The sequence below is a fragment of the Apteryx mantelli genome, chromosome 9, assembly GCF_036417845.1.
Source record: "Apteryx mantelli isolate bAptMan1 chromosome 9, bAptMan1.hap1, whole genome shotgun sequence".
NCBI lineage: Eukaryota > Metazoa > Chordata > Aves > Apterygiformes > Apterygidae > Apteryx > Apteryx mantelli.
Genome location: NC_089986.1, coordinates 21,861,376 through 21,881,455, shown reverse-complemented (window position 1 = coordinate 21,881,455; position 20,080 = coordinate 21,861,376). Strand labels below are relative to the sequence as shown.

General features: G+C 38.1%; 1 protein-coding gene across 4 annotated transcripts in view; it reads left to right on the top strand.

Moving 5' to 3' along the window:
- The window catches only part of ACSL3 (acyl-CoA synthetase long chain family member 3), a 56,587-nt gene extending 37,354 nt beyond the window's left edge, over positions 1–19,233 (top strand). For 2 of the 4 annotated variants that reach the window (XM_067301922.1, XM_067301923.1), the window contains 8 exons: positions 238–309; positions 1,103–1,242; positions 1,891–2,063; positions 3,353–3,427; positions 4,770–4,961; positions 6,181–6,295; positions 13,579–13,736; positions 16,763–19,233. In XM_067301922.1, coding sequence (XP_067158023.1) covers positions 238–309; positions 1,103–1,242; positions 1,891–2,063; positions 3,353–3,427; positions 4,770–4,961; positions 6,181–6,295; positions 13,579–13,736; positions 16,763–16,926 — 1,089 coding nt within the window. In that variant the 3' untranslated portion in view covers positions 16,927–19,233. Of the gene's footprint in view, positions 1–237; positions 310–1,102; positions 1,243–1,890; positions 2,064–3,352; positions 3,428–4,769; positions 4,962–6,180; positions 6,296–13,168; positions 13,378–13,578; positions 13,737–16,762 lie in introns of those variants that run through there. The other 2 variants (XR_010885040.1, XR_010885039.1) reach the window with 2 other exon arrangements.
- Positions 19,234–20,080: the final 847 nt, after the last annotated feature.

Below are 20,080 nucleotides of genomic sequence, written 5' to 3'. Positions count from 1 at the left end.
GTAAAATATTAGTCATGTTAGATCTAATAATTTTTTTTTCAAATATTACAGCAAATCTCCTTTTTTTACAATTTATGAAACAGGATTTTGGTGGTTATAACTACTACTCTGGACTAGTTTTAACTGCTAAAAGATGATATAAATACAAATGATAATTTGCAAGATGTACTGTGTAATTTTGTTTCACGTGTTAAAAATCTTGGATTTGTCCTCCAGTTAACCTATTCTTCACTTTAGTCCTCTAAAATAAAGAAAGGAAGCAAAGGTGATGTTACTACACTTAGACCAACACTAATGGCTGCTGTCCCGGTAAGTAACTGAAAGATGAATCACTTTTAAAATATAATTCATAATTCAGATTTTTAACAACAAAATTAATGCAATTATTATTGAAAATAAAAAAGTAGAACCTTGAATGTTAAGCTAGCTTAAAACAGTGTTTTCTGTATTTATATATATGTTGGGATAAATACTTACCATATGAATGTCAAATTTTGAAAAAATTTAAATAGTTACAGGGTTTAGATTGACACTTTAATTAGTTACATGTTAATGATAGTAAACACTGTGTGTGTATATATGTATATGTGTGTACACACACACACATACACATATGTGTAGTTTAAATGCAGCCATCATGTGACGAAGGTGACCCTTGGCATAGACTTTACTTTTTTGATGATTTAAGGAGGAGGAGAGACAACCTTATTAGACCTTTTGTGGGAAGAGAAAATGTTCTTTACACCTCATAGCATTTTAAAGACAGTAGTTGCCTATTTAGCTACATGCTGGGTTTCACAATAATTTCAGTGGAGTGCAAAGTGCTAGTCAAGAGATAATGGACTCCCACCCGCACAGTACTTTGTAGAATAAAGATAGTTGGCAGCAGGCAGATTAAGGCTGAGTAGTGCTCCTACTCAGGTGTTTGCTTTCCTCAGTTTCCCTAAAGATCTTGCTGTCCTTTAGCAATGGACTAAGCAGCCACTGGGAGTGATTTGTCATTTGAAATATACTGGAATTTTGAGGTCACGTTCCCTTTTTGATGTATTGAATTTAAGACTGCTGATACTTTGAGTTAAAGTTAATCTTTTTATGTAACTAGGAAATTATGGATCGAATCTACAAAAATGTCATGAATAAAGTGAATGAAATGACTAGTTTCCAGCGGAATCTATTTATATTGGCCTACAATTACAAAATGGAGCAGATTTCCAAAGGCTACACTACCCCACTCTGTGATAGGTAATTTTAAGTTTGTTTTTTAATGACACCAAAAAAAAAACCTCATCTAAGCCTTACTGCATGATCAATATCTGTTTTTTTTGTGTGTGTTTTTTTTTCTATGTTCAGACTTTGAATCAGACATTAACAAATCTGTATGAGGTATAAAACAAATCAGTAGTTTTTGTGCCAGTTTTAAATACTTAACTGATATAATTTATCAGTATCAGTTATTTAACTTGTAGCTGATTGGAGATTTATTTTCATTGTGTTATTCCATCTAGACCTTAATAATGGTTTTATACAATTTGTGGGCAAGATGGGAAATCTATTCCTATAGATATCTGTAGACTTCACATTTTCACAGAAGTGAGACTAAAAGATACTATAACTACAAAATTTCTACAGTTTACTTCAAATGTTTTTGAGGGGAAAATCACTAACTTTACTGTCTTAGTAAAAATATCCTCTCAAGACATTTACGTATCTTCAAATTAAAATATGGAAATGAACTTAGTCTGTGTCTGTTTTTGAAAACTTTCAGGTTTTCCTTGAATGTCATAAAATTTATCTGAAGTTGGTGAAAACTTTCGGTTCAGATATGAAATTAGCTAGTCCCCTTGTTTTGTTTTTAAGCAACAAATATATCCTCTTCTCTTTGTATTTTAGCCTTATTTTCCGGAAAGTACGAATGTTGCTAGGTGGAAAAATTCGCATCCTGCTTTGCGGAGGAGCTCCACTCTCTGCAGCAACTCAACGATTTATGAACATTTGTTTCTGCTGCCCTGTAGGACAGGGGTATGGACTAACTGAGTCAGCTGGAGCTGGAACAATCACTGATGGTTGGTGCTGATGCATCCTACTGAGTGCTGTGATCCGTGCTGAGTGCTCTGCTTGTATAATCTTTGATGATCTATTCATTTTGTTTGTCACTAAAATAATTGGGAAATCCCAGGAAGTGCTTGTAATCATAAGTTTATAAAACTGTAGGAGGGCTAATTTTGACACTTTGTGCTAGATCTGGTGATCTACATATAAGACAAATGTTCTCATTTGAGATAGAGAAACTTGTAATAGTATGAATGGGATTTTGGTATTATTGCACTTACCAGCTGAACTGAAAAAATTATCTGTAATTTTGATGAGTATATTTGATAATATTTTAGTAAACATTAGGAAAATAAGACACATTTTCCTTCGTCTATAGTGGAATGGAAAAACCTTACCTTTAAGGAAGCATTCTTCTCCCCACCACTTCCTGTTTTATAGTATAAATAAAAGCAGATTTTGTTTATAATTAATGACCTTTTTTCTGCCCTTCTGTGATGTGCAGGGAGTCTCTGAGTGACGTTCTTCACTAGTTCAGTAGCATCAGTTAAGACTGGTCACAATGAAACACAGCACAGAGTACTGAAGCTGCAGGTTTAAAAAAAATTTAAAAAATTAACCACTGATTTTAGGGATTAGCTAATTCGGTTCTGTTCTTAAAGTCTAGCCCCACTGCTAATTTGTGGAGCATATAAGCAGAATTCTTTTAGAACCCCAGAGCTATGGTCACTTGGAGGTGTTTTCATTATTCTTTGGATAACGGGAAATTTAATTAAAGCAGACAATTTTTGTACGTTTCTCTTGGTAGGATGGAATTATTTTACTTAGTACTATTAGAACAGTTAAGTGTTCCCTTTTTTTATTTTTTTCTGTTCTCCATGCTAAGCAATATTAAAATATAGGACTGAGACATCAGAAAAGTGAACCAAAATACAGAATCACTGTATTGTTATGAAATATTGCTGGTTACCATTTCCTTCAGAAAGAGTCGAGCAAAAACTATTTAAAGTTGTAGTGCTGCTTCTGCAGTGTGATCCACATAGACAGCTTATTGTCAAAGCGACGTTGGCTGTGTTGCTGTGACTGGAAGTATCCGTAAATACAGCAGTCTAACTTCACAGGATACGGACTTAATCTGCATTACCTTGGTATATACATTGGTCATTTTGAAAGTTCTGTTGTAAGAATTAAACTAAAGAAATAGTAGTTAATTTTCTCTACATCAAATGCGTGACAATAAAGATTTTTCTAATCAGTTTTGGTAAAGTTTTTTCTGAAAAATGCTTTTATTTTTGAATTCTAGTTTGGGACTACACTACAGGGAGAGTAGGAGCACCTTTGGTCTGCTGTGAAATCAAATTAGTGAACTGGGAAGAAGGTGAGAATTTCTGTACGCAATTAAATTTTAGTGTGTTTGCAAGAACTTTATAGAGCTATTTATCTATTGGGCTTTGCTCTGTTCATGGCTTTCCAATGTGTAAATTAAAATTGCTGCTTGTGATGTTAACTTGTGATGCATCTCAGGCCCAGGAGGCAACAGCTAGCTGATATTAAGGTAGGTGGAGGATTTACTTCAGGAAGCCTAAGACCTCTATTATTTATTGAAAAGGAAGTAACTAGGTTGTCTAGATAACTTCAAATCTGAAGACATAAAACTGATACATGCACTTTGGGAGGAGATAATAAAAACATGACAGGGTTGGTCCAATTCTGTTTTGTTGTTCCACAAGAGAATAAGGTTATTCTGCTGTGTTTCGGTAGTACTAATTGAAAGTCTTTTTTAGCACCTTCTTTTACCTATATAGGTTTGATTTTTGGGGGGAAAAATAAAATCAATTCCTCAGTTATTTTTAAACTTGCAAATATTTAGGCAGAAGCTATCAGCACATGAATGGCATTTTGAATAGGTTGTATTATGACTTTTTTGCTATATTATTTCTTTCAAGTCACATTGTAATTGTATCTGCATATTGTGTACATGTAAACAGCATCCTCCCCATTCTGATCCAGATTAGCATTCTTGCAGGAGAGAGTGTGATGACTCGTGTGTTGTGTCTTGGAGGTGCTGAATTTAGTAGCCTTCAACTTCAGTGTGTGCATGTTGCCTCCTATTGCCATTAAGAAGTTACAAAATAATCTTCATAGTATTATTAAGAATCAAATAAATAAAGCAGGGGCTTATGGAATGGAAGCTTATTGGATTTTCTATAAAATATGTTTAATTAGGTTTGAAGTGTCTTTAGATAATTCCTTCTCATTGTAGGCTTTCATGTATTGGAGGGTAGAACTGCATAATACTTAGAGGAGTTTAGGGGCTAATGCAAAACTTTAGAAGTGTTTTTTCCTAAAAATATGTAGTAAAATTATCCTTTTTATTCGAGCTGTATGACACCAATAGAGCATGTTAATCCTGGTAGAAAGATTGCACAGATAGTGCATTTGACCTGTGTGTGTGTGTGTGTGTGTGTGTGTGTGAGAGAGAGAGAGAGAGAGAGAGAAAGAGAAATTCACTATTAGTGTAAACACATGTTAAATCTCTATTTATATGCTGAAAGGGATTGGACCTGCTCTTGCTGAACTATTTATGTAGTGTTTTCAAGTGGTACCTTTAGCAAAGGACTTACTAAAGTGGTTTATATTTAAATAATACAAATAACAGGGATTCTGGCTTTGGAATATGTTTTTAGTTCTTATTAATTTAATAACAACTGTATTTTTAGGTGGGTATTACAACACTGATAAACCGTATCCTAGAGGTGAGATTCTTATTGGAGGGCAAAATGTGACTGTGGGCTACTACAAAAATGAAGAACGAACCAAAAAAGATTTCATTGTTGATGAGAATGGGCAGAGGTGGCTCCATACTGGAGATATTGGAGAGTTTCATCAAGATGGATGTCTAAAAATTATTGGTGAGTTATGGCAAATTCAGGTAAATATATATATGTTTGTGTGTGTTTATGTATGTGTGTGTTTATTTTATGTATTTTAAAATATATACACATACGTACGCACGCACATATTCCTGAGCTGCTAATGTTAGTAACCACAGATCTGCATATCTTGGCATGCAGTCAAAAGCTCTACCATATATCTTTCCAAGAAAATTCTGATATCTTAACAACGTAATCTCTATTGTGTGTTTTTCAAAGTTGTTTTTTAAAATAATTGCTTTAATTGCTTTCTTTTAAGACAGTCTTAACATTGACTCAGCTCTGATAGTGAGACTGAGTAATAATTAGGGAGTTAAGAAATGTAGGCTGACTTGAGCTAGATAAGCTGTGTTTGATTTTATAATTTATAATAGGAGCCTGTGTTAAGCTCCTAATACTTTGACATCTGTAGGCACAAAAATAGGTGTCCTAATAACTACCATGTGCCTTTCTTGAAGTCAATGGGTGATTCAGGGTCCTCATTAGTCTTGAAAATATGTCTGCAACTAGAATTCTTAGTACTAAGCTAATCTGTTTTATTTTATGGGCCAGATTTTAGGTCCCATTACAGCTGCCTTGTACTGGTCGAACAGATAAGACAGCTACAAAACTACCTTGCCTGGTTGCACAAAGAAGCATACGGGTGTTAGAGCCAAGGGAGAGGTTGTCCAGCTGCCATCACAGCTGGGTGAATAATGCCCTGTGGTCGTGTTTATACACAGCCCAAAAAAAGCAATAAGCTCAAGTAATTCAGGCTTAATTTTCAAATCTGACTGTTGTTTCAAATAACAGATGGACAGTTGCTTTTTAAATAGGGTTTTAACATAAGAATAAATAATAAAGTGTTACCAGATGCTGTCTCCTGCCTTAAGTATCTGAACCAAACAGCACAAAATGTATGTTTCTAGCCAAACACTGGCTTTTACATAATCCTAGTTGCATTCCATTGATGTGCTAGTGCTATCATATAGAACATGCTGTTTTAAAGGCAGAAAGTACTTATAATTAAAATGTGGATCATGTTTACATAAGGGACAGATTGATTTTTGGAATTTGATATTAAATGTGCTTGATACATTCACCAAACATGGGTCAGCTTACGTTTTGGCCATTATACATACATTTCAGAAAAGGATGAAGTCAATGTCTCTAACTTTTTTGTTCTGTAACTAACATATAAATCTTTTTTTGTCAATAGATCGTAAAAAAGACCTTGTAAAACTCCAGGCAGGAGAATATGTTTCTCTTGGCAAAGTAGAAGCAGCTTTGAAGAATCTTCCACTGGTAGATAATATTTGTGCATATGCAAGCAGGTAAGAGGCAGCTGATGTTTTGATATTGCTGTGTTCTTTTTGTCTGTCCTACTGAAGCCATAAACAAAACATTTTACCACTCAATGTGGGATATTTTTGCCAGTTGAAAAATTATTTATTTATAATACAATGAAATAACTTTTTCTATCAAAAGTAAAATAACTGGAATCTTTGTTTTTATTTTTCCTTTCCAACTTTTCCTTCAGTCTTTGGAAAATGCTCAGAATGAGTCTCTTTCATTCCCTTTTTCCCAGTCTGAAAAACATAAGAGACATTCCTTGAGCCCTTCAGGCATGGTATTACCTTTAGAAGTGCTGGCACACCTTGTTTGTTGCCGTTTTTAGCTGTGATCTGTTCTTCTGAGGAAGTACTTCTGTACTTTCAAGGAAGGGAAAAAATAAACCAAAATTTTCAACAGCCCAGAAGCTGGATTGTATATTAAGAGTATTTCTTTCCTAGCCCCTGCAGAACACCACCAGAAGCATTGAAGCTTGAGATAAAACACTATGTAAATACTATGCGAACACACAATTAATAAACAACGATCGAATGTCCTTACAATTTCCTGAGTATACTACCATACTAGGCATACAAGGGCTCAAGCATGTCTTAAGTTTTTATTTCTAGAATTTCCTACCTTGCTATACATAAGATAGACATAACAATAGTTTAATATATAAATATATTTCAGATATTCTTGGTTTCTAGCTGTCATTACAATGTTTGGAAAGCCATTTTGTAGCTTCCGAATGATCAGAAATATTCTGATTCATAGTGTGGCAAAAAAACTACCCACTTAATAACTTTGAAGAAGGCCAAGAGTAGTAGTAATTAGAAAATTAACTTTTTGTTCACCTGGTTCTCTGTGTTTTATTTTAATTGTCAGTAGTCACTATGCAAGTATACAGTTTTGACAATTTCAGAAGAAGCACCGGACATTCTGCTGCTGGGAATACTTTCATTATATTTGTTTTTAATTGTGGTTTTGCCCCTTTGGGTGAGAGTCATGTCTCCTTGTGTCTGAAGTTACATACCTGTTCTGAGTACCCTGTATAGTCAATGGAGAGAGAGGTTGCTCCAGATGGTGATTTCTGCTGTTCTAGGATTAAAATTCTGGTCGTACTATGAAGTTCTTGTTAATCTTGCTAGATCAACATAACATTTACAGAATACTAGAAACATACATATGCTTTTTGCTAATAGTAGCTTCTTTATTAACCTCTTCTTTTTTTCTTCACTGTGTCATATGATCAGAGCAGCAGAAAGCTACTGCTATTGTTTTTTGATACACTTCTCAACATAACTTGGAGAAAGAATTTGGCTCTTCAAGAGCTGAATATGAATGTAGAGTGAGTAAGCAAGAGAATTCAGCTCTCTTAATGACTTTACTCTTCAGAATAACTTTTTAAATATTATTCTTAGTTACATTTGTCTCTAACATTTACAAAGGCTTTAAATATATACTTTTATTTATAGATGTACACACACACACATATATATATAAAAATAGGTTTATTATAGTACTTGCACAGTCAACTCCACGTATTTGCAGTATGTGCCTGTTTAGAGCTTGAAAAGATAAAATAAGTCAGCTACTTCTTACTGATTGCAAAGCTCCTTCTCAGTAACCAAGATAATGAATTTGTGGCCTAATCTGGTTCCATGTTGCTGCAAATATTCCTCTAACTTGCACTGTATCTAGTATGCTGAGTGTCTGAAGAAATGAAGGGAGGAAAGAGTCTTCTGATCCATCTTCCAATAGGAATTAGGACAGATAGCTATTCTTCATTATGGAAACTTTTTAAAGGCTATATTTATTCTTGGATTTATCCTACCTTTACAATGAACTAACTATAACTGTGTAGGATTTCTTTCTCTAGTATGTGATCAAAAGATGTAGAAGGGGGACCCAGCAGAGCAGGATTCTTCCTCTGTATACAGCCAGGTGTATACACAGTGCCCTGGCCAAGTTTGTCCTGTTGTCTCAGAACTGTAATGGTACTATTCCAAAATTCAGAAAGACTTCTTGCAGACTAAAATTCACTCATCAGACAGGTACTTGACTCTGATAGTCCATGTCTCATGTATTATTTAAAAACAGGAAAACTTATGAGCAATTTTTAAAGGTAATTTAAAAACAGAGTCCAAGTACATTAATGATTGTTTCTCTGCTGTTGCTTTATTTCTTCTTAATACTTTCATGTGTATAATGTGGTATAAATAACTGTATAATACAGATTCTCTGGATGATTGTCCATATGCACATTTCATTGTGGGTATATATTCACCTCAGCAATGTGAGCTCAGAGACTTTTGGTTAGCAGTGCCTATGACCTCTCTGGTATCCTGTCTCTCCTTATACTTTGCCTGGGTGAATCTCATATACAGGAGGAGTACTTCATTTGTAGATGTTAAGTGTTTTACCTCCCGCAAACAAAAGGACAAGGAGGGCCGACTGCTCTTTTACTAATGGGTTAAATCTGTGACTTGGCCTTAGATCTTGGGGTGCAAAGCTCTGCTGAACATGGAAGCAGGAAAGCAGAAGTGTTTGTGCAATATCACTGCTTCAGAAGTTATATTCATTGACCACTTCAGACAAAACACTCAGTGAGATAAAGAATAAAATGTTTGCTGAAAAGGATTCATAATTAGATTTCTTTCAGAAGAGGATCCCAGAGAAGAGTATTCCCCCTATCCAAGATGTGCTCACATGATCTCAAGCATCACCTCAGGAAACTGAGTTTGGTTACTTCAGGAATGAGCAAACATAGGGTAAAAAACAAGGAAGTTTGAAGCAGGAAGCTCACGAAGAGTTGATAAGGACCAGACTTAACAGAATAGAAATGATGATACCAACATGCAGTGCCACCACAGATACCTCTTACGTTAGGTCTGAGGGCCATACTTGGGTAGGATCTCAAGAACAGCAAGGGAAGGTTGTCTAGTGGATAGTCTCGCGTAGGAGAAACTTTTTGGCAAAATCTCTTAGTATGGAGGAGATGACTAAGAATCCATAATTGTGAAGATTGCTTCCTTCATGCCGTTGTTAAGACTTTCAATGTTGAAGAAACTAGAAAGTTAGAAAGATCTGCAGCAGCAACAGCAGTAGAGATGGTTTAGGGTCCTATTTGTTTTTGACACAAGGTAGTCAGGAGTAGACCTGCTCTGGAGGTAAATATATGGCTGCAGAGGTAGTGATACCAAGACTTCTTAGGTGTCAGGATACTAATACAAGAAGTTTGGAGCAGGAGGAGAGTCTGGATGCATTAATATATATCCAAGATAGATATACGGAGTAGACCTGAGGCCAAGTTACAAGGGTTCAGTTCAGAATATAGCATGAGTGTGTAGAAAAATCAGAGAAGCAAAGACAGAAGATGAGATGCAAATAGTAAGCAATACTAAGGCTAATAGGAAGTCATCCTGTAAGTGCATTAATAGTAAGAGGAAGGCCAGGAAAGGTTTGGAGTTAGCCAAGTGGCCGAGCTTGTCAACAGGTGATGTGAAGAAAGCCTATATTTGTAATGGACTTTTGTGCAATCTTCACCAAAAAGATGCTGTCCGTTACAGTCCATTACAAAAGATGCTGGCCATTACAATTAATACAGATGACAAAGAAGAAAATTACAATGTAGAGTAACCCAGAGAGTATCATGGAGTTAGTATTTTAAAATCATATTGGAAACCTTAAAGGATAAGCTAAAGTAATCTTCATCAACATCTGATTGTTGGCTATATGAAAATTCAACTGACTTAAATTGCAGAAAGGAAGAGTGAGGATAGCCATGAGGAACAGCCACTCAGTGGTAAGGGTAATGAAGCATTGGCATTAGCCTTTGTCTGATGTTTAACCCCTGTGCCTAGGGGTGGATGAAGAGCGAGTCGAGAGCTTATGGGTAAGGATTAAAGGGCAGGCTAGCATGGGTGACACTGTTGTAGGTGTTTACCACAGGCCACCAGATCAGGAAGAGGAAGTCGATGAGGCCTTCTGCAGACAGCTGGAAGTAGCCTCACGATCCCAGGCCCTGGTTCTCATGGGGGACTTCAACCACCCTGATATCTGCTGGAAAGACAACACAGCTAGGCCCAAACAGTCCCGGAGGTTCCTGCAGAGCATTGGTGACAACTTCTTGACACAGGTGGTAGAGGAACCAACAAGGAGAGGTGTGCTGCTGGACCTCATACTAACAAACAAAGAAGGACTGGTGGAAGATGTGAAGGTCGGGGGCAGCCTTGGCTGCAGTGACCGTGAGATGGTGGAGTTCAGGATCCTGCGAGGAGGAGGCAGGGCACTGAGTAGGATCGTAACCCTGGAGTTTAGGAGAGCAAATTTTGGCCTCTTCAGGGACTTACTTGGAGGAATCCCATGGGTTAGGGCCCTAGAAGGAGTGGGGGGTGCCCAAGAGAGCTGGTTAATAGTCAAGCGTCACTTCCTGCAAGCTCAAGATTGAAGCATCCCTATGAGTAAGAAGGCAAGCAAAGGAGGCAGGAGCCCTGCATGGCTGAGCAAGGAGCTCCTGGCAAAACTCAACCAGAAGAAGGAAGTAGACAGAATGTGGAAAGGGGAACAGGCCACTTGGGAGGACTATAGGCACGTTGTCAGCGTCTGCAGGGATGCGACGAGGAAGGCCAGGGCCCATTTGGAATTAAATCTGGCAAGGGATGTCAAGGACAACAAGAAGGGCTTCTTCGCCTACTTCAGGAGCAAAAGGAAGAGTAGGGAAAATGTGGGCCCTTTGCTGAATGGGGCGGGTGCCCTGGTGACAAAGGATGCAGAGAAGACAGTGTTACTGAATGCCTTCTTTGCTTCAGTCTTTACTGCTCAGGCCAGCCCTGAGGAACCCCAGACCCTGGAGACAAGAGAGAAAGTCTGGAGAAAGGAAGACTTTCCCTCGGTCGAGGAGGAGTGGGTTAGAGATCATTTAAGCAAACTTGACACCCACAAATCCATGGGCCCTGATGGGATGCACCCGCGAGTGCTGAGGGAGCTGGCGGATGTTATTGCTAAGCCGCTCTCCATCATCTTTGAAAGGTCATGGAGAACAGGAGAGGTGCCTGAGGACTGGAAGAAAGCCAGTGTCACCCCGTTCTTCAAAAAGGGCAAGAAGGAGTATGCAGGGAACTACAGGCCAGTCAGCCTCACCTGCATCCCTGGAAAGGTGATGGAGCAGCTCATCCTGGAGGCCATCTCCAAGCATGTGGAGGACAAGAAGGTGATCAGGAGTAGTCAGCATGGCTTCACCAAGGGGAAATCATGCCTAGCCAATCTGATAGCCTTCTCTGATGGAATGACTGGCTGGGTAGATGAGGGGAGAGCAGTGGATGTTGTCTACCTAGACTTCAGGAAGGCTTTTGACACTGTCTCCCATAACATCCTCATAGACAAGCTCAGGAAGTGTGGGTTAGATGAGTGGACAGGGAGGTGGATTGAGAACTGGCTGAATGGCAGAGCTCAGAGAGTTGTGATCAGCGGCACAGAGTCTAGTTGGAGGCCTGTTGCTAGCGGTGTCCCCCAGGGGTCAGTACTGGGTCCAGTCTTGTTCAACTTCTTCATCAATGACCTGGATGAAGGGACAGAGTGCACCCTCAGCAAGTTTGCTGACAATACAAAACTGGGAGGAGTGGCAGATACGCCAGAGGGCTGTGCTGCCATTCAGAGAGACCTGGACAGGCTGGAGAGGTGGGCAGAGAGGAACCTCATGAAGTTCAACAAGGGCAAGTGCAGGGTCCTGCACCTGGGGAGGAATAACCCCATGCACCAGTACAGGTTGGGGGTTGACCTGCTGGAAAGCAGCTCTGCCGAGAAGGACCTGGGAGTGCTGGTGGACACCAAGTTAAACATGAGGCAGCAATGTGCCCTTGTGGCCAAGAAGGCCAATGGTATCCTGGGGTGCATCAGGAAGAGTGTTGCCAGCAGGTGGAGGGAGGTGATTCTTCCCCTCTGCTCAGCCCTGGTGAGGCCCCATCTGGAGTACTGCGTCCAGTTCTGGGCTCCCCAGTACAAGAGGGATGTGGCACTACTGGAGCAAGTCCAGCGAAGGGCTACAAAGATGATTAGGGGACTGGAGCATCTCTCTTATGAGGAAAGGCTGAGAGAGCTGGGCCTGTTTAGCCTAGAGAAGAGAAGGCTGAGAGGAGGTCTTATCAACGTGTACAAGTATCTGAAGGGAGGGTGTCGAGAGGATGGAGCCAGACTCTTTTCAGTGGTGCCCAGTGACAGGACGCGAGGCAACGGGCACAAACTGAAACACAGATGCTTCCATCTGAACATGAGGAAAAACTTCTTCACTGTGAGGGTGACAGAGCACCGGAACAGGTTGCCCAGAGAGGTGGTGGAGTCTCCTTCTCTGGAGATATTCAAAACCCGCCTGGACACAATCCTGTGCAACGTGCTCTAGGTGACCCTGCTTGAGCAGGGGGGTTGGACTAGATGATCTCCAGAGGTCCCTTCCAACCTCAACCATTCTGTGATTCTGTGATCAGAAAAACATCTGTTAGATGTAGCTGATCCAGTGTCAGGGCAGGTGAATGAATTCCCTTTCAGCTCTCTGATTCTGTGATCTGCATTGTTAGTATGTGTAGAGCTTCCATTTGAGGTTCTGTTCACGTTTCCCCTCAACTTCACACCATCTCGCAAATTTTGAAAATTTGTTTCAGGGTGAATTCTGCTTCCGGGTTTTGCAAAGGCTTTGAGATCACACCTTCATATATTCTAGACATATCAGACAAAGATTGCCAACAGTTGAATGAGCGTATGGACAATCACTTGAAAGGGAAAGAGAAGTCACTTACCTTACAGAAACGGGCTTTCTTTAAGATGTGTTGTGCATATGCTCATTCCACAACCTGCTCTCCAACCCCTCTTCACTGCAGTCCTCTACTCCTCTACAGTAACTGAATTCTGCAGTTGAGAGGAAACTGAGGTAGGGAAGCCGCATACCAGTCTTCATACCAGGATGCAAAACATGAGGAGAGGCAGGGCGCATTGACATCGTATGGGTACTGCTTCCCCAAAGCTTTGAGCATGAGGCACAGTGGAATATGCATATGGACAGCACACCTTGAAGCAATCCAGTTGTAAGGTAAGTAACTTCTCTTTCTATTTACTTTTAAGCAGGCAAAAGTAATTTGTGTGAGATTTTGGAGAGATTATCAGGTGAACAAAAGCCAACTGCTAAAGAACAATATCTCTGTATGAAATGCAAACCCTCCAACTTCAAATGTTATTTCTGAGGTCTTGTTAACTTTACAGAATTCATACTAAAGTACATTATACTTCTCAGTTTCCATTCTTATGTCATTGGATTTGTTGTGCCAAATCAAAAGGAGCTTGCAGAACTAGCTCGAAAGAAAGGATTTAAAGGAACCTGGGAAGAGATCTGTAACAGTCCTGAGATGGAAAAAGAGGTACTGAAGGTGCTAGCTGAGGCTGCCATGGCAGGTGAGTAGCCAGGTAGTTAGTATTTGCTTTGTGGAGAGTAATGTGTGTGAAACAAATAAGTGTATGCTCTAAAAAAAAAAATCCTTATGCATATATATTTCGTTATGCATTCACAGACTATATATGAAGTGAATTTTCTTATAAAAAAACAAAAATGTGTGGATCAGAGTACTGGGTCGGCCCTTTTGGTCCATGTAGCCTTTAAAGCCCTCTGCCCCCTGCACTGGGGCCACTGACTGAGGGGAGAGTATAAGAAAAGGGCAAACATACCAAGCTCAGTTCAGTTCCTAAAAAAACCCAAGTTTCTGGTGTTCTTGAAGATCTCCTGTACTATCTTCTTGGCCTCCAGCTGCTGGTCCAGAAGAAGCTGGGTCTTGTCTAGATCCGTGATGTACCTACTAATACCCTGAACATGCCTTGGGTGCCATACAGTCTTAACGTGCCACATACCTTTGCATAGGCAATTGAAATAAGTTCACTGATACAGGCCCTCCTAGCCTTCAGTGACTTGTATCTTAGGGACTTCCTAAACTGAAAGTAGTGTCTTCACACTTAATAATTTTTGGTAGACTTTTCTTCTCTTAACTATGCTAGGCATGTTTTATTTAAATATCATGTATCAGTATCCATAGCATCTTGTAGCAGACTTGCACAGCTCAACTGTGGTAACATGAAGAAATGCCTCTTGTTTGTTTTAATCCTGCTGCCTGTTAGTTTAATTTGATTCTCCTGAGTTCTTCTATTGGAAGAGACAGTGAACAGTCACAGTGGCAGTTGTGATTTTTTTTTCAGTGTCTGTTTACTTCCACCTCAGTTGTTTTGTTTTTCAGGCTAACTGGTCATAGTCTATTTAGCTAGTCTACTGCAGAATTATACAGTGGCACAATGATATTTTGTTTGTGTTTTTTTTATAATAATTTCTGCCTTGTTTTTGCTTTTGACCATTACCAAGCACTGAGCTTTTTTCATATAGCTGTCAGTTATGACCACAAGATGTTTCTTAAATGGTCGTTGTGGATGTTTAATTTTTTTGTCATATGCATTCTCTTTTACATTTGTCTGCATTGAATGTCTTCTGGTGTTTTATTTTGCAATAACTCAGCATCAGGAGGTCCTTATGCAGCTCTTCGTAATTTACTCTCATCTTTATTACCCTAGATAATTTTATACTTCTAACAATCTTTGTCTTGTTAATCCTCACCTCTTCTCCAGGTTGCCTGTGAATATCTTAAACTCTTTGGTTAGTATATTAGCAGACTTCTGTTAGGGAGCATGCTCTTACGAGGAGTGCATTCTGATCTTAACATACACAAAAAAATGATTTGATGGTTCAACTAATGATTAGGGGTCCCCTTTACTGGTACAGTTGCATGTGTTTGGCACTTACTTAATAGAGGATGCTGTGCAAAGCTGTCTGTTAATTGCTTTGTACATGTCCTCTTATTTTCCGGATGCTGTCTGAAGCAAATTAGAACTGTGCATGGAAGAAAATAAAACATTTAGTTAAAAATTAAGGCATGGTTTTAAATTAAAGTTATCTGTGTAGCAGTGACATCTGGAACAGTTGTTTCTTATGCTAGTTTTCCAAGTTAGGCTATGTTTTTCTTCATTAAGATTACCTTTGTGCAATTGAAGAAACCATTATTAGTGTGAGTAAATGTCCTCAGAGGAAGCTAGTACAGAGTAGGTACCGTGTTAAACTTACTCCTAAGCTGCTTTCATAGTGTGTCCATATAGACAAATCCTTAATGTATTAGTTTTGCAAGTCCATAAGTGCTGTTGTATTTGGCACTGTCTTCCTTCTGTGGAGGACTTCATTGTGGCAGCAGACTGTCGGTGAGTGAGAAAGGAGCTTTGTCTGTGATTGCTCTTCCTGTGACGTGGCCCGGTTCAGAGTTACAAAGCAGACCCAGTGTCTTAGGGTGTAGTTTGATGTTACATTATCTCCTGCAATAAAACTTGCTTTGTTTATCACCACTGCAGTTTTGCTGAAGTAATTCTTTGTGTATTTTCTGCACTATAAACCAAACCACCCAAATGATCTGGTTGGAAAAAAGCTGTTAATCGATATTATGGGTTATAAGGCAGTCTCACAAACAGTTGCTGTGGCATGGGGTCAAGGATGAGCTGATGGGAAGCTTCTCAAACTAGGTATGACTCTGGAACTAAAACATGGACCTAAGGCCTCAGTCCTTAAATATTCATCAGCTGATTAACTTTGTATAAATAAATGAAATGATTTTTCACACTCTGAAGTGGAAACACAGTCTTAGAATTGCTTGAGGAAAGGTGAATATAACCGTTTTGAGTGGAAGTGATGTAGTGTCAAGGGGAATAAGATAAACAGGAAGAAATCTGAAAATGTCACATTGCAAAGTATAATTATGTATCTGTGGAAATTTTTTGCATTTAATCTGAAAATAGACTTTAATTTAGCCCATCTGGTGATTAATTTTCTTAGGGTTGTTTTTCTTCCATTATGTCTGAAACTATAGCAGAAGCTCTTGCAATTAAATACTGTTCTGTGCTAAATGTGGAATATGTGGACCAGTGGGCCATTTCAGTAAGGGAAACGGCTACTGTTTGAACTTATTCTTCTTGAACTTTTTAGGACTATCAGGAAAAAAATGCAAAAAATGTTTTGCAGCATAAATAGTAGGGATTTTGTGACTTTTTATTATCTCCAGAAGATGAGTATTGTAACACTGACATGACAGCTTATACTTTCAGGAAGTCGTCTCCACGCACTGAGGCATTTCTAAAGTTAGGGAGCAGCACAAATACCCAAACATCTGGGGTTTATTTCAGTATTTCTGTGGGAACTGGAGAATAATTACTGATAGATTCTGTGTGTCTGCTTGCAGCCACACTGAGGGTTTTGGGATTAACCATGGGGGGTTTGAGGAGCACTACTTTGTCCACATCATGTACTTTACTGTGTGAGGATATGGTTCCTCCTATTTATGGTTATTTATGAAAAAATGGTTACATTTTAAATCTTTTATTAAAAATGTTTGTTTTTACAGCTAATCTGGAGAAATTTGAAATACCAGTTAAAATTCGTTTGAGCCCTGATCCTTGGACCCCTGAGACTGGTCTAGTGACAGATGCATTCAAACTAAAACGCAAAGAGCTTACAGCATACTATCAAGCGGACATTGATCAAATGTATGGAAAAAATGTAAAATAATTCTTTTTCTGCACCACTTTGCTACAGTGAGCTTGGATCAAATAGGAAATACTTGAATCACCTGTCTCAACACTTGAGATCAACACAGAAAACCACCATTCCTCATTTACAGCTTAAACTGTTACTTCTGATAACACCACCATTATGACTGACAAGTTTAGTAAAGTGTTACGGCAGCAAACTTGTGTCTGTCTCCTTTTTTTCAAGTTTTCTCTGCTACCTTGTCAGTCTGTGAGTTTTCCTAAATCTTTTTGGGAAACCATGATTTTTGAAGCCTCAAGTTTTTAAACGTTTATAAGTCCTGTATAATGTTTTGTTTGTATCTTTAAAGTTTGGATGTATATACAGAGAACTTGGCTATAGAAAAAAATGGTTATACTGGGGGCCTTTTTACCTAATTATTTAAATATAAGAAGGTATGGATGTTATGAAATTATGTAAATTGAAAATGCTTATAAATTTGATCACTGCTGAACAGAGGACCAGGTTATTTGCTGCTGTGCCGTTCTGTGTAAAATTGAGGGAAGAAAACGTGTGACATTCCAGCTTGTGTAATACACCTTTAATATGTGCCTAATGGTTGTTTTTATTTTTATCTGAAATGGAAAGATGGTCAAGGCACAGCTCTGCATAAAGGCAGGTACTCTTGCAGGTGTTAGTTAAAGCTTATTTAATGCAAAAGATGCTATTAACACAGGAAAAGTTACACCTTGGAATACAGAATACATAAATTCATTTTTGAAATATCTTAAGACCATTTCATACAATAGTTGAATTATTCAGAGCTAATAAGAACTCTTGGAATTAATTTTGCTTAACACTAAGTTTGGCAATGTCTTTTTAGCAGAGGGACTGTAATAAATTGTCTGCTTTTTTCATTAGATTTAGACAGCACACCAGTTTGTTCTTCTGTTGTTTCTAAAACTGTGATAAGAATCCTATTCTAGCTGCAACCCAAATGCTTTGGAGGGGATTTTTAAAGTCGTAATGACAGTTATGTTGTTAGCTTCCACAGTGTCTAGCTGCCCTTTGTGCCATTAAAAATCTCCCTCTTACTTTTGTGTTCTTTTGTTCAGCAGTTTTTGCTTTAAAAACATATTTGAATTATTTGTCAGTCGGTCATATTTATGTTACTTGGTTTATTTGTTACACTCAAATTTCTTACTTTGGAAGGAGTCTCAATTTCTGTTTTACCAGAGATATGTGAATATTGTTTCAAGAGTTGTGGAGCCTCTTCAGGTGTTAAGTGAGAGCCTTTAGATTTGTTTCAGATGTGAATTTTATTCTCAAAATATATATAGAAAGAATACTTTAATCAGGGCTACATGAGAATGTGAAAAGGCATACATCAATAAACTTTGAGAGAGTAAATACTCAAAGGGCTTTAATATAGAGATACTCTGTCATGTGTATTATATTTACCTGTAGTACTAAGAATCAAGGTCTTAATGCTATGCCATGGTAACATACAGCAGTTCTGAACAGCAGAAGCTTTGTTTGCAGGAGGGAATTGCTGCTGTTAGTGTTTGTGAAGTTTTGACATGGGAATTTTGGGAGATGGTTTGATAAGGAAATTCTCATTAAAATACAAATTCTGGAATATTATTTAAATTATTCATTTCCAAGAGAACTGCTTTTTATAACCAATAGAAAGTTATCAAGTAGGTTCCCTGTATTTACTTTAGTTTTGGTAAAATAATGAGAAGGTTTTTGTTGTCTTTTACATTAAATTATCATTGTACCTACTGTTTGTGGATTTCCTCTGCTGCTGTCTGTGGAAAAAACTATTACCATTTGGTGAACTTCAGTTTAATTTGTCAAATGGAACATAAACAATGAAAAGAAATCAGAACCACATTTATATGAGATTAATGCCTTCAAATATTTAGATCATGAATATAAACTTCTTACAAGTAGAGATAAAACTTATGTTGGAAAATGACTGAAGAATCAGTATGTGGAAACTGCTAAGTCTGTAGGGAAATGTCACACAGTATACTAGGCATTAATAATACTTAAATATGTATCTGCACTCCATCAGTTTTCAAAGATGGTTTGCACTCAGCACAGGACCTGCATTGTTAATTTTTTTGATTTTGTTGAAAATTAATAAATTGCTGAAGTACTATGTATATTACTTGGTGCATTGTGCAGCAGAGTTAAAAGAAATCTGCATTTTAATTAATTCGGAAGGGACCTGAAATTAATATTTTATTCTGCTAAGAATTTAGATGCACTTTTGGATAAATTGCATAAAAGAACAGGTACTTTAAAATGGTTTGGAAATAAAAAATATTTTCCTTCTAACCCAGTTTCAAGATTGGATTGCAGTCTAACTGTGCATTTGATTTTTTTTTTTCAGTTCATTTTTTTATGTATTCAAAATTGATTAGTTATAGTTCCTCCTTTAGACACCAGATTCATTTGGACGTTTATTTCTTCTACAGTATGTGAAAATAAAGCAAGTTTAATAATTCTAGCCTCAACATTGAAGATAAAAAGGTCTTTACAATATATGTATGGGCTTAAAATATTTTTGGTAAGTATCTGTTTCTCTCAAATTATAACAAAACATGGAATTTAATCCTGCTAGATTCTGAGTACTTTCTAGTCCTATTGAGGCCACTTGTCCAGTGGGTGTCCACACCTCTCGGAAGAGAAGAGATTACACTAATTGTCCAGGGCTGCAGTGGGAACATAACAGTTGCTGTTCAGATACAGGGCTTCCTTGCTCCGGTAGTCTTAGTCCTGTAGGCTAAGGCTATGACTGTTTGATACTTTGGCACCATGTTCTCACGTTGTGCTCTTGCGTTGTTGAGCCGAAAGACCACTTCAGGCGAGTTTGTTGAAGTCCTAGTGGTACCTGCATGGATGCACAACATGACAGCCAGGAATTTGCCTGTTACCTTTGTTTTTTTGTCTTCCCATCTCCAGTGTAACAAGAACTAAAAAGCCTGATGGAATGGGTTTCACGCGTCCTAAATGCTGTGGACAGCTGTATAGTAAATTATGAAAAGTGCATGGTTAGAAGTAGCAGTCTCCATCATGTGGTAACGTCTGTAATGAAAAGAGCTGTAACTTTTAAACAGTGTTTCCAAGTATAAGAATAAAGGGTATATACTGTACCTGAAAGGCCCTAAAGGGGAGAGAGGCT